This window comes from Borostomias antarcticus, assembly GCF_949987555.1.
Source record: "Borostomias antarcticus genome assembly, chromosome: 2".
In the NCBI taxonomy this organism is placed as follows: domain Eukaryota; kingdom Metazoa; phylum Chordata; class Actinopteri; order Stomiiformes; family Stomiidae; genus Borostomias; species Borostomias antarcticus.
Window position 1 is genome coordinate 15,615,521 of NC_140235.1, and position 13,938 is coordinate 15,629,458.

Below are 13,938 nucleotides of genomic sequence, written 5' to 3' on the forward strand. Positions count from 1 at the left end.
ATCCAAAATCCTTTCAGAATTACTACGTCTGAAGTGCTTTCAATTAGAGAATTCCAGAATGGAATATAACTGAGATTAAATAAAATAGCACTTTACTTACTACATCAACTCCTCATGCTCATTATGGTCAGGTGTTAAAGTACAAGTTCCAGTATGGCAGCAGAGGTGATTGAGTGGATCAGAAGAGCTTTGGACACACAGTGAAGGAAGGTTTCCTAAACAAACTGTTTTTGATTAATTATTTTACATGCTGTTGTTGCATAGCAGAATCATCATCTTCAGCCATAAGGTTGGCTATAGTCACAATAGTAGGCCTACCTGTAGTTTGGAGTATACCTAGTATGTTGTGCTCCATTCTCAAGTTTAAAGGGGTAGTGTGCTATTTTGGACATTTAGTCCTATGTGTGGTCTGTCTACCATGAACCTGAAACATAGAGACCATAATTTTACTGATCGTTCCAGTATTGAGCTAGCTGCAGTTTTTATACAGGCTCTCACTGGGCTACAATGGAAGTCTATGGGGCATACATAAACGCGTTGGAAAAACTATAACGAATGTGCTTTTGAGAAGGGAAGCACAGGGTGTGATCTTGGCATGACTTGCACATAGTCCTCTGAGGGAAAAGTGAAAACAAGTGCCAGGGGAATGCTTATGTCCAAGCCATGCCAAACATGTAAAAACTTTCAGATTGTGATACATTTCACAGGAAAGCATACTGAGACTGGTAAGACTACACCCTGTGCTTCCCGTCTCGGAAAACCACTTTATCATAGTTTTTCCAACGCATTTGCATCTGTCCCATTGACTTCCATTGTAGCCCAGTGAGAACCTGCATAAAAACTGCAGCTAGCTCAATACTGGAACGATCAGTGAAATTATGGTCTCTATGTTTCAGGTGCATGGTAGACAGACCAAAAATAGGGCTACTGTACATGTCCAAAATAGCACACTACCCCTTTAAAAATACTAGTGAAAGTGTCCGTTGGGGTCATACAAGTTCTGCAGAAGACAGGTTGTCCACTAATAAACTAACCGTTAGCAGCAATGGGGTGAGGTGCACACGTAATGAAGTTCATGAAAATGCATTTTTTATGGCATGGCCTCCAGATTCTAGGCTAGTGTCTACCTGCAGAATGTTTCTGGCATTCACCATTTTCTCACATGTGGGAACTAAGAACAGATCTAGGAACACGGAAGAGCAGTTTTAAGTAGGATATGGACTATTTGTGCGAAAGACATGATTTGTGATTGCATTTACTTCAAATCTACATTTGTATAACATTATATGATTGCAATACTCTAATATTTGTATCGTTTATAGTATCTTATGGTTTTCATTATATTATAAAGCAAGAGTGCTGTCCAATAATGACCCCGATGCGCAGGGTCCAACTGTGTGACCTTCTCCAGATACAGCGTTCACTGAACAAGAAGGCTAATATCCCATGCAGTTTACTGACACTGCTAAATATGACAGGTGGAGTCTGGTCTTTAGATTTTTGTTTGGGCATGCCGCGTTGTCAGCTGTGTATGTTATAGCCTACAGTTTTGTAGAATGTAGGCTATTGTATATTGTATTCTATCACATCACATTTTGCATTGTTCTGTCTTGCTATGTTTATGCACCAAGGCAAATTCCTCATAATAGGAAGCCTACTTGGCTAAAATCTGATTTTGATTGCACACGTTGGATTCGACTTGCAGTCCTCTGACTTGTCAACACACCTGACACAACCCACCTATACCATTATGCTATCGAAAAGTTGCCGAGTGGAGGGTATTCATTCTGAGACGTGACATCTGCACATGACCCTATAGTTACATGTCCTTACATGGGGCTAGTGGGGAGTTTCCCTATGCTAATTTGGGTGTACTGTATGGCCACACTCATTCAATTTGCGAAACCATGGGATTCATCATTAAAAGAAGGCTGGTGCGAACTCGTCCGGTGGTTTACGAACACGTTGTGAATCAGACGGGAGCTTTCTTTAGAAACAATCTTAGGAAGACATTTAAGGACAGAACTTAAGAAGATATTGGTGAATGAGACCCATTGTCTGGTCCTCGATATACTCGTGCCACAGACAGAGGGACACTGACCGACCTAATCTCTCATTTAAGGTAGATGTTGTTTACGCACTGGGGCCCGTTCAGCCTACATGCTGACCATGTGTTTCTTCTTTTCTGGAGAAAACATATTACACTTACGTTTTACTTTACGTAGCATTTTTAGTTAACATTAAATAAACAACATCAAGTAGAAAAAGACACTCCCTTTTCAGCTTGAATAGAAAGTCAGGAAAATATTGTAACACCTAGCCGCCCCACCACATGCTCCCTAGACCCTGTCCCCTCCACTCTCCTTCAGTCTGTTGCACCTGAACTCCTTCCCTTCCTAACCCACCTCATCAACGCATCTCTTGTATCAGGATGCTTTCCCTCTGCTTTCAAGACTGCCAGAGTCACCCCGATGTCACCCTGATGTCAGAACCATTTAGTCTGACTACGAGGGTTCCACAATCTGTCCTGGGTCCTCAACTTTTTTCCCTCTACACTACATCTCTGGGTTCTGTAATTCACTCACATGGCTTCTCCTATCAATGCTATGCAGATGACACCCAAATGGTCCTGTAATTTCCCTCTTCTGACACACAAGTGGAGGCCTGCATAGCTATGTGCATCTCAGAGTGGATGGCGACACACCACCTCAAGCTCAACCTGGACAAGACTGAGCTACTGTTCCTCCCGGGGAAGGGCTGCCCGCACCGGGACCTGGCCATCACCATTGAAGACACAGTGGTGATGCCTACTCGGACTGCGAGGAATCTGGGTGTGACCCCAAACAACCAACTGTCGTTCTCCGCGCATATCACATCCGTTACACACTCTTGCAGATTTCTGCTCAACAACATCAGGAGAATTCGCCCTTTCCTCACTGAATGGTTGCCCCTCCGAGGGCCCTGTGGTCGAAAAACACGGTCACGGCTCTGCTCTGTCCTGGCCCCGCAGTGGTGGAATGAACTGCCCACTGACGTTAGGACAGCAGTCGCTGCCCATCTTTCGCCACAGGCTCAAAACTCACCTCTTCAAGAAGTCCAACCAGGATCCTCCCTCTTAAGCACCTATTGTATTTTTAGTTTGCTATTCTTGCTTACCTTCAGCACTAGATTATGCCTTTAGTCACTTGTTTAGAAAGGAGACTTGTGAGTTCTGGTGAGTAGTAGTACACTGACTTCTTACATTAAGTGCAATTATTGTCAGTCGCTTTGGATAAAAGTGTCTGCTAAATGACTGTAATGTAATGTAATACTGTATCTTCTGTGTCTTTCTCAATGAGGTTTAGCTGTCCTGCTAAGGATATGGTCTTCCACATCCTTTCACACCATGGTGTGTCAGTGTTTGCTGTCTGTACGATCATCTGAATGTAAACACAATGATGTATTAGCCATTTTCCATCAGATGATCCATGTTTGGTGAAGTGTTTCAATTTATCTCACACCAAACTGTGTTCTAAAGCATCAAACTGTGCATTGCTTCTCAGAGCAAGTGGAGGCATAATTTTTTATCAGACACTCCACTATTCATCCAGATGATGCAGCTATTTGATCAATCTGAAAGGTGATAATTACAATTTTAGCAAATCATAATTCGACATGATAATAATATAGTCACACAGTACTTGTGAACACTGTAGGGAATGAGACGCCTTTGAACATGCATTTGACTTTGTGTGAAGTTTGCAAAGTCTACGACCATCAAAAGGCAATTATATGCCTTTCTCACTTTGACGCAGAAAAGGTATTTCAATTTTGAATACCCTTTACTGTTCAAGTGGCTGTTGTTGTTGTTGTTGTGGCACAAAACTGTTCTAACAACTATCATGTGGCCCTGCAAACAGTGTTTCCATTCTCCCATATCTAAAACTGATACTGTATGACATGAAACATCTGATAACTACGTGCTCAGAGACTTCACTGTTATGGGGAGATACTTGCTTCACACAGAAATGTGTTGACATTCAACTGATGCAGGGCAAGAATACAGTATGTTGAAATGTTCCAGTCCTTTATTTGTTTTCCCTGTCACTGCTGCACAGGGAGAACAAAGTCTCTTCATACAGTATGAATGAGAACTGGCCCATTCTCTGAGCATTCAGACTACTTCAATTGTTGTAATTGTACATGTTAGTATTTAATACGCCATGTCCTGCTGATGTATACTCTCATGCCCTGTTGAACATGCAGCAATACCGCATGGCTGCAGATCAGTATGTCTACTGGTTTAAGTGGACTTATCTTCTACTGAGGAATTGCTCAGATCACCATGGATGCAATCACCTCAAAAGCAGGAGATGCCATCCAGGTGTAGAACCTTTGAAGCCAGATTTTTCACACTGGTTCCACTCAGTGGTAATCAAAAATGTAAGGTATGATAAGAATGCTGTAAACATTCACTCAGGTGACTTCCTTTTGATGCAGGCTGGTGCCACACAGTCACTGTACCAAAGATACAGCTGGAGTGTGTTGCTAGGTGATAAGTACTGTGCTGTGCATGCTGCAGAGCTATTACTGAAGCCATTATGCAGTGTTATGGCCCCCAAGGTACAGGTAGAGTATAGTGCACTGATGTTGATGTACTGGTGGCTCCAAGAATGACTTATTGGCATCCCTGGGGATATCCTGCCACCCACAGATAAATATGTTCAGTAGATAAACACAGGAAGTGGACAAAATGGATGAGGCACAAAAACAGGGTAGCTCTAGCAGGACAACACCGTATCAGATCATTATGGAAACATCATTGCACTTGCTTCCTGCAGTGGGCCCATATGGCAACAGGATAGCAAGTGTTACCACTTGAATTTATAATATGAACTGACGGTCATGGCTGAGTGATATTGGACTCAACCACTGTTTCTGTTAGCGATATTGGCCTTCCTTTAAACAGAATATAGAATTTAAATTCAGCTAAGGTCCTATATCTGACTCATTACATTCTGTGTGGATACAGCTGTTGTAAGTGCAATTAATGCTCAATCCTCTAAGACCTCATACAACTTCTCCCTGTGGTGAGCAGGGGCAGCTTGAAGGACTGGTTTAGACCCGGATCATCCTCTGAATCCTAAGTATGGCCGAAATGGCTCTCGACGGCTGGAAACATGGGGAGTGTAAAACCATGATGTAAAAGAGATAAACATGATTCATTCTAGAAATGTCCCTGCTGCATTGAGAGGCAAACCTATCTGTGTTATTGTCATTCCTGAGACAAAAACCCAAGTGGTCCCAGTGGCTCTGTCACTGCCTGACATGTCTGCTGAAGGCCTACCCGTCTTCCGCTCCACTGCAAGTGTTGAGGATATGAGGGTAGACACCTTGGGACCCCTGACAAACCCCCCTCGGCGGAGCAGTAGAGTCAAAAGACTGAGTCGAGCTGAAGGATGCTGCAGACATATTGTGCAAATAATTTATGGCTGATACAGCTTTCATTTGAAATTAGGAATAAAAAAGGAGAACTTCCCCTTTCATGGTATTTATTATATTATATGTCCACTGGTTGTCTAGTTCCAGTTTGACATTTTCCTTACTTTGCTTAATACATAATTTCATCCTGCTGAACTATTGATTTTGTGTCTGTTGTAGACAGAAGAATGCTCCCAAAGCCCCTTCACGCTGGATTTGACAGAATAATTCAAACATCAGTAAATATTCAATTTCACAACAAATCATTATTTTATAAAAAAAAATTACTAATATATACTGTATTTTGAGAGTCCCATACCCACTCAAACAATCACTAGGTTGTCTTCAGCAAATAATTCGCATCAAATCATTATTTTATCGAAATTACTAATAGATATTTTGAGATACGTATCTTTCGGTACCCACCGAAAGAAATCCCTAGGTCCTCTTCAGCAAAGGCATTACCACCGTTAAAACATAGATTTTATCCAAATACACTGACAACAGTTGCACCGATATGCTGGCTGTGAAATGTTTACTCCGACTGCCACAGAGAATATCACCAGCAGGGCTAAAGTTTGTTTGTCAGGTCTTAATTTGACTGGTAAAAACATTGCACCCTGTCTGTCCTCGGCACTCTCTAAGAGCGGCCTGGCACCCCCCCAATCTCCTCTTTACCCACACATCAATGGAATGCAGCCTGATCAACCCTAATAGGGACTGATAATTAGAGCCTCTGCCTTCACTTGTCTACACATACAGTAGCAGCCCAAAGCAGGTTTGCCATGGTTTGCTATGCACTTGACAGTTTAACAGTGTGAAAAAAGAAATATAACCCACAGTGTGTATGGCCCAAATTAGCCTGGCAGCAGTAAACACAATTACTCACTTTAAGACAATACTGACACTAATTAGGCCACTACTGAGTTCAAGTTTAACTCATACACTGTATTGGATACATAACTGGAAAACATTTGAATACACCTGATGTGTTTTTGAAACATAAATGAGAAAGTATGCTATACTTTTTGCAACAATGTCCTTCAATAATGGACAACCATGGATTTAGGATTGTAGGATTTTTTTTTTCTTGATATTTTTTTTTTTTATAGATATATTCCTATATTTTTATAGATACCCCGTAAGACACAGGTAAGGCACTGTCTTACCACTGTCTTACCAGTGTCTTACCTACCAGTCTTACGGGTTATCTATACAATATTATAAGATTTATAGATTTATATGGTTATAAGACACTGGTAAGACAGTAGGCTATAAAACACGGTTAAGACACTGGTAAGACAGTATAAGACACTGGTAAAACACGGGTAAGACACTGGTAAGACAGTGTAAAACACGGGCTAGCCTATTATAAAGCGTTACCGCCTTTCTGTAGCCTATATTCTATGTGTTGATTTGTGCGAGTATGCCTGGGCATGCATCATGCTTTCCAAAAGGAAGAAACCCCTAAGAACTTGGATAATACACTTCAAAAACCACAGTGATCCAAGGCAACCAAGGAAAAATAACGCCTGTGTACAAATGCAAAATTATTTCAGCGAATGCTCGACTGCAACCAAGCAAGCTGGGCCCTGAGCCTCCACAGTCCTCGGAGACAGTGCTGACATTGTGTGCGGGGGAGGAGTGGGGGCTGAAGGGGCAACTTTGTGCTAATAAGACAACTGTGTAGTCAAAGTCTGCTGTTTGATTTCATGCTGTCCAAAAATAACATTTGACTGCAAAAGCATTCTTCCCCATCCCTTTTGTCCTCGAGCATTAATATTTGATTCACATTCTCTGCATTTCCATTTCTAAGCCTAAAGGCCTCTGAATATGAATGAGACACTGTTAAAGGTGGAGTAGGCCTTTGAGATGTATATCAAATCTATCATGTAGCCTAAATATGAATCGATTGCATTTATGGTTGATTCAGAGTAGGATTTGTTATTCGAAACAATCAGTGTGGAGAGTGGAGGAGCGATGTAATGATTAATGTAGCCTATTATTTAGGCTAGTAGGTATTGTCCTAGCTATAGACAATACAATTGTAAGGTAGGCCTATCATGAACTGTGTGTTTGCGTGTGTGTGTGGGAGAGAGAGAGAGAGTGTGTGTGTGTGTGTGTGTGTGTGTGTGTGTGTGTGTGTGTGTGTGTGTGTGCGTGTATGTGTGTGTGTGTGTGTGTGAGGAATAAGTTATAAGAATGCACACAGACAGGGGATTCCTCGAGGAACAGCAAATACAGAAATTGCCAGTTTAACTCATATTACAGTATCTATGCGTTTTGTTGTTTGCATAGAAAAACACTTCCAGTTCAGTTATGACCTCAGCGGGTAATTCGTTGCAGCCTGCTCTCTCCCACAATTCAACAGGCAACAAAGGAAGAAAGGAAGGGGCCGACAGAAAGTATCAGCTACAAGAAAGAAGCATTAGCATCTGTCATTAATAGATACGACATACGCTAACATGTAAATCGAATAATCATAGACTAGACACTAGAGCGCACCTTTGGACTGTGTGCTGCTGTACCGTTACTGGATGAGACATTGCGAAATATTCCTCCAAGATATGTTTTTGACAGTTAAAGCTAGCTAGCAAGCTAACATGCTAAGCTTGCTAGCTAGCTAGCTAGCTAGCCAGTCAATCCTGGCTGCTTCCGTCTAACGTTACTTATGGGGAAAACCCAAACCCTTTTTCGAAAGACCAGAAATGCTGAGGTTCAACTAGCTAACAGAGTAAGTAGCTTAATTTTCCAAATAGACGATTGATTATGTAACATCAGCTATTAACGTTATAGTTTATTATATAGTCGTGTCGATACTTTGGTTGTATAGCAAGCTAGCTAACATTAGCTAGCTGGCTATGTCTAGCTCTAGCTAACTAGATAGCTAGCTTTGTTCGTTTAACTTGGCAGCTACAAATCAGCTTTAAGCTATCATCATCAGGATCTTGTTAACGTCAATGTGATGGCTAACTAACGTTGTTTTTCTAGGTGGCACACTATATAAACACATCGTTACAATGTGTAGCAAGCTAGCTAGTTGGTCTTGTTATGGCTAGTCTAGCTAGTGCTAGCTAAGTTAGCTATGGATGTCCATTTTGCTAGCAGGGCCCAGTAGCTAGCTAGCTAACGTTAGTAATGTGGCTGGCTTGCTGGCACGCAGACAGAACTGGCCATTGGTAACAGAAAATCTCGCCACTTAATGCCCATCATCAGCTACCTTTGTTAATTATAAGTACTGTTCAGACTTTTCATGAGGTGAGGAGAAAAGCAATCTCAACAACTTCTCTCTTTGAATAGGCTATAGATAGCCAGCTAGGTAGCTGGCTCATCTGAATCACTTAGTAATTATTGTCATGACAGCTGAAATAAAGTAGTCAAGTTTGCTGTAACTGACAGCATGCAGGTGAAACTTGTAGCGTTATACTTCGCAATAATACATACATTGTATTTAAGTCCTATTCAAAGTCAGTCAAATGAATAAATTGATGGCTAACGTATGCAGACGTATTTATACAGCATCTTAATGATTAATAAACCAAGAATTATCCCAAGTATTTACTCTACAATCATTGTAGAGTAATGTATTGTATTGTATTCTCAATTGTATCGTTGTATGTGTGTAGTACTATAATGTACGCTCTATTCTATTTTGATTTGTAATTATAGTGTGTTTCACAACTCATTGTGAGTGGTTCTTAACTTTTTAATATTACACTTTTGTACTAATGTGATGGAAATGTCTGTTAAGGAGTGACAAAAAAATAAAGATGATCTATCTATCATTGTACAGTGATCTGTTTTGTGTTCTCTTCTCATCATAGGGGATGCCAGCTACAGTGTATGTATGACTAGCTGTGTGTTACCTGATGGGAGGACGTTGTGGATAGGAGAGCCACCCCATCCCATGCCCCCACTTGGGAGGGCCTTTCAGAATGAAGAAAATCAGCCTCAAGACCATCCGCAAGTCCCTCAACATCAACAAAGGCAAAGAGGAGGGGGACTTTGTAATGCTCCAGCAGCCCTCGCTGGCTGCAGACTTCTCCAAGGAGGAGTCTCTTTTTGGGGGCTGCTACACCAAAGACCTCTCAGGCTGTGATCTGGGTGCGGAGGAGGACAAGGCGGGGCCTAAGGGCCGCTCCAAGAGCGAGAGCTTGATGGGCTCTCTGAAGAGGAGGCTGTCGGCCAAACAGAAGCCCAAGGTCAAAGGTGGCTCGTCGGCAATGGGCTCGGTGGATGACGACGACACCTTCTCCTCCTCCTCGGTTCCCATCAGCTTCAACGAGGTCAAAGCCCAGCGGCCCCTGAGGTCCGCGTCCCTGCGCAGCCACCATTACAGCCCCTCACCGTGGCCCCTCCGGCCAGTGAATTCGGACGACGCCTGCATCAAGATGGAGGTGAAGGTGAAAGCCATGGTCCACTCCCCCAGCCCCAGCCCCAACCTGAACGGCGTCAGGAAGGAGTTCCACGACTTCCAGATGGAGGGGATTTTCCAGGACCAGGCAGAATCCCTGAAGAGTATGCAGCAGCCCCAGAACGGCGACCTGCACCTGGACATTGACGAACACGTGCCTGTAGTTCTAGGGCTTACGCCCCAGGACTACATCCAGTACACCATGCCTTTAGATGAGGGGATGTACCCCGAGGGCTCCCACTCCTTCTGCCTGGACAGCTCCTCTCCCATGGAGGTGGCAGCGGAAGCAAACAGTGGCTCCCTCCACACGGACCAGGCTCCAGAGGACCCGGACCCAGTGAGCATGCCCCCGGACATTTTCATGGAGCAGTCGGTGAACGGACTCCTCTTAGGCTCCGCCGGCGTGATGCTTCAGAGCTCCAGGGCGGAGCCCCCGCCCCCCCTCTCCCCTCTCCTGCCCCTGCTGCCCAGCAACGAAATCCCAAGGACTTTCTCCGGGTTCGGCTCGGCGGACAGCCAAGTGGCCGAGAGGGTGAGACACCACCTGAACTTTGATCCCAACTCGGCCCCCGGGGTCAGCCGCGTGTACGACTCGGTTCAGAGCAGCGGGCCCATGGTTGTGACGAGCTTGACCGAGGAGCTGAAGAAGCTGGCCAGGCAGGGCTGGTACTGGGGCCCAATCACCCGCTGGGAGGCGGAGGAGAAGCTGGTCAACTTGCCGGACGGTTCGTTCCTGGTGAGGGACAGCTCCGACGACCGCTACCTCCTGAGCCTGAGCTTCCGCTCACAGGTCAAGACACTCCACACCCGCATCGAACACTCCAACGGCCGCTTCAGCTTCTACGAGCAGCCTGACGTCGAGGGCCACACGTCCATTGTCGACCTGATCGAACACTCCATCAAAGACTCGGAGAACGGAGCTTTCTGCTACTCCAGATCTCGCTTGCCGGGGTCCGCCACCTACCCTGTTAGACTGACCAACCCCGTGTCTAGATTTATGCAAGTGCGCTCCCTGCAGTACCTGTGTCGCTTCGTGATCAGACAGTACACCAGGATAGACCTGATTCAGAAATTGCCTTTACCCAACAAAATGAAAGATTACCTGCAGGAGAAGCACTACTGAGGACGTCAGAGACTGGACAATGGTAGCAACTTGCACTTTTGGGTTCAGTTAAGAGTTTTAACAAGGTTTACAGACATCCATATTTTGCGACGATTGGTTCCATTGGCTCTGTGTATGTGTCCAGGCGACTGTGTCAGTGTCCAATCCGCCATTTCACTGTTAAGGGGTTATTTTCAGATCAGGCAGGCTGGGTGTGTGCCTATACCTCCAGAAACACAAAGATCGTTTCTGTGTGAATCTGTTTGAGGTATACAGGTATTAAGGTAAAACAATGACATCATATATGCCTAAACTTATGGAGTTATGGAGATCTGTGTTGCTCCCCCAGTTACTGCAAAAGACTGTTCTGCAAGTACGGCGGGTTTTCCCTCTGAGAAACATTGATATTCCGCTGCCTGTATCAAACTAGGGCATACAGAAGAAATATGGTTTCACTTAAAGTTAGCTTTCATTTGACATCTGAGAATACTGCAGTGAAGGAGGTTAGCATTTGGGCTGGGCATTTTGTCGTTCGATATGACAATTCATTTGGATGTTTTCCCAGCTATTCAACAGTTATTGTGGTATATTTTTTGACCTTTGAGATTTCTGTTTTGGGAAAGAGTAGTAGCCTTATGGTGATTTTGGTGAGGTTACAGGTGTTTTCAGCAACTAAGCAAGCTTTAGCCCTGTACTCCTTACCTGGGTCTAAATACTTTTAAGCAACATGGCCAATGACATTGCAAATAGGCAGACAAGATGTGTCGCTGCATGTAGCCATTTTTGTTTCAAAGAATAGGTACTATTAGAAGATGCTGGTTTCTATGTTGCCGTACACTTCAATCTAATAGTAGTGTGCCAGTCAGTGTGATGGCCTTTTTAAATGCAACTATCCGTATGTAACAAATAATTAACCTGAAGATTAAAAGTGTATCATGCTTATCGCCATTGTCCTGACGGATCAGTACTACCCCATGGTTTCAGTCTCTCTATTGGAGCTGTTTGTATATCGGAACAAAGGGAAGAGCACACAGTATGCTGCGCAAGTGCTTTAGGGATACTTTGACAGGGAATCATGTTTTCACATGTCTTGGCATCTTTTTTGACATCGGTGTCCTTTAAAAGTATTTTGAAATTGATTTCAGACTACTTTGGTAGATGGTTGGTAGATTGTGCATATAGTCTAGGCTTAGTTAGTTGAGATGTGTTGGTGTCTAAAGAAGGTAACCATGGCACCCAGGTCAGCAGAGCATAGATAGGAACATTGAATGGTGTTGCATGTTTAAAGGTGTTACATAAAGACTTGTTAGCGTTTTATTGCTTTGAAATGTATAGGAATGAAGGATCTAGATTGTTTGTGGTCGGGTGTGTAGAGGGATATTGTTCTCGGTTTTCACGATCACAAGCTGGACATTTTGTGTGGAAGAAAGGTATTTTGTTTTCCGTTATCTTTGTGACATCTGCCATTTGGGGGACTAGATGGAGGCCTTGTACTTCTTTTGGTTATATTGATTGGCATGTAGCCTGCCTCCTTTCAGGTATATTGTGTGTGTGCGTGCGTGTACACAGTTCACAGGAAGCATGCGAAACCTTGGAAATCCACGACCACACTTGTTCAACGATGGTAGCCAGGGTTTTGTTTGTTTTGCACATTTGAGGTTATTTTCATCAATTTTAACACATTTAGACCACATGACCTTTTGTTAGTAACTCCCTTACTAATGCTGTCTCTCAAATGGCAGTCAGTGTTGGAAGAATGTCTCAACTGCAACTCGCACCTGAGTGAACAGGTGTGGTGTTTGTTGGTGTAACAGATTAGATTGAGTTGAGGTCATTGTTTATGTCATGTCATGTCTATGGGATACAAAGGGTGAGGCACCAGTGTCATATCTTAGCCTCTGTCAGACACTAACTTTACGTATGAGGGTTATCGAGGAACGAGATGACAAGAATGTGGACTTAAATTGAAGCGTTTTGAAAGCAAATTGAAATGTGAATTGAAATGTTAATCTTTTGACTGCATTGTACTCCTAATTGTGTTTTACGTTTTATCTTCCAATTTGTTGTCAGATTCAGACATACAGGACCGTTCTGATATACCGAGATACAGTGTTTCTGCTGTGATTTTCCAAATACTTCAGTAGCCTGGGATTTATTCAGTTCATTATCATTTAGTTATTGCCTTCAACGTGTGATTTTAGAGGTTGATGCTTGTTCAAACTGCTGAAGCATTTTGTATCCATGACGGTTGTTTAGCACTTAACAAGCTCCACCAATTTGTGTTATGTTGTGCATATCTGCGAATGAAGGCGATTGTTTACAATGATATATTTGGTAAATACCATGCTCCCCTTTTGTTCATCCTCTCTCACACAAACATCTTGGTACAATTTAAAAACCCTTATTTCTTTAATGTGTTATACACATTAGTGCTGCTTAATGGATATGATTGCCTTTCTTGTATTTAACTATGGGGAAACAGAATGTCACCATTTAGATGTATGTTCACCTAATCTTGGGAGAGCAAAGTAGATTTGCAATTTGAACTTGTCAGTAAAATGATCATTAGTAGCTGTTAGCAAATCCTCAGTAGAAAAACAAGATCACTCCAGTTTACATTTGTTGTTAGCTGTCAATTTTCCAAAGTAGATTGTTTTGTCTTTTGTAATTTTTTCTTTTGGAAAAAATCAAGTGATTTATTGCACATTTTGGATACAGTTCAAGAGGTTTTTTGTATCTGCGGATTATAAATTATAAATAAAAACTATATTCCGAAAACCTTTCTTTTAAATATGTGCTCAGTCCTACAGGTAGCTTACTCAAAACATCAACATTTCAACCTCACATTGTCCAGTCAGATTCTTTTATTGTTACATCCATAGTACAGGGAGTAAAATTCTGCCTCCTCAACCTCGCACCGACAACAGAATAACAACACAAGATAATGGCAAAACAGTAATAA

General features: G+C 42.9%; 1 protein-coding gene across 1 annotated transcript; it reads left to right on the forward strand.

Annotated features, from left to right (window-relative positions):
• The first annotated feature begins 8,096 nt into the window (after positions 1-8,096).
• On the forward strand, positions 8,097-13,672 carry socs6a (suppressor of cytokine signaling 6a). The gene is made up of 2 exons (XM_084460715.1): positions 8,097-8,194; positions 9,285-13,672. Exon 2 carries the CDS (start codon positions 9,396-9,398, stop codon positions 10,995-10,997), a length of 1,602 nt encoding a protein of 533 aa, XP_084316841.1. The 5' UTR covers positions 8,097-8,194; positions 9,285-9,395; the 3' UTR covers positions 10,998-13,672.
• Positions 13,673-13,938: the final 266 nt, after the last annotated feature.

Excerpts from the sequence above, each read along its gene's own strand:
- socs6a (XM_084460715.1), top strand. The coding sequence starts at position 9,396 with ATGAAGAAAATCAGCCTCAAGACCATCCGCAAGTCCCTCAACATCAAC.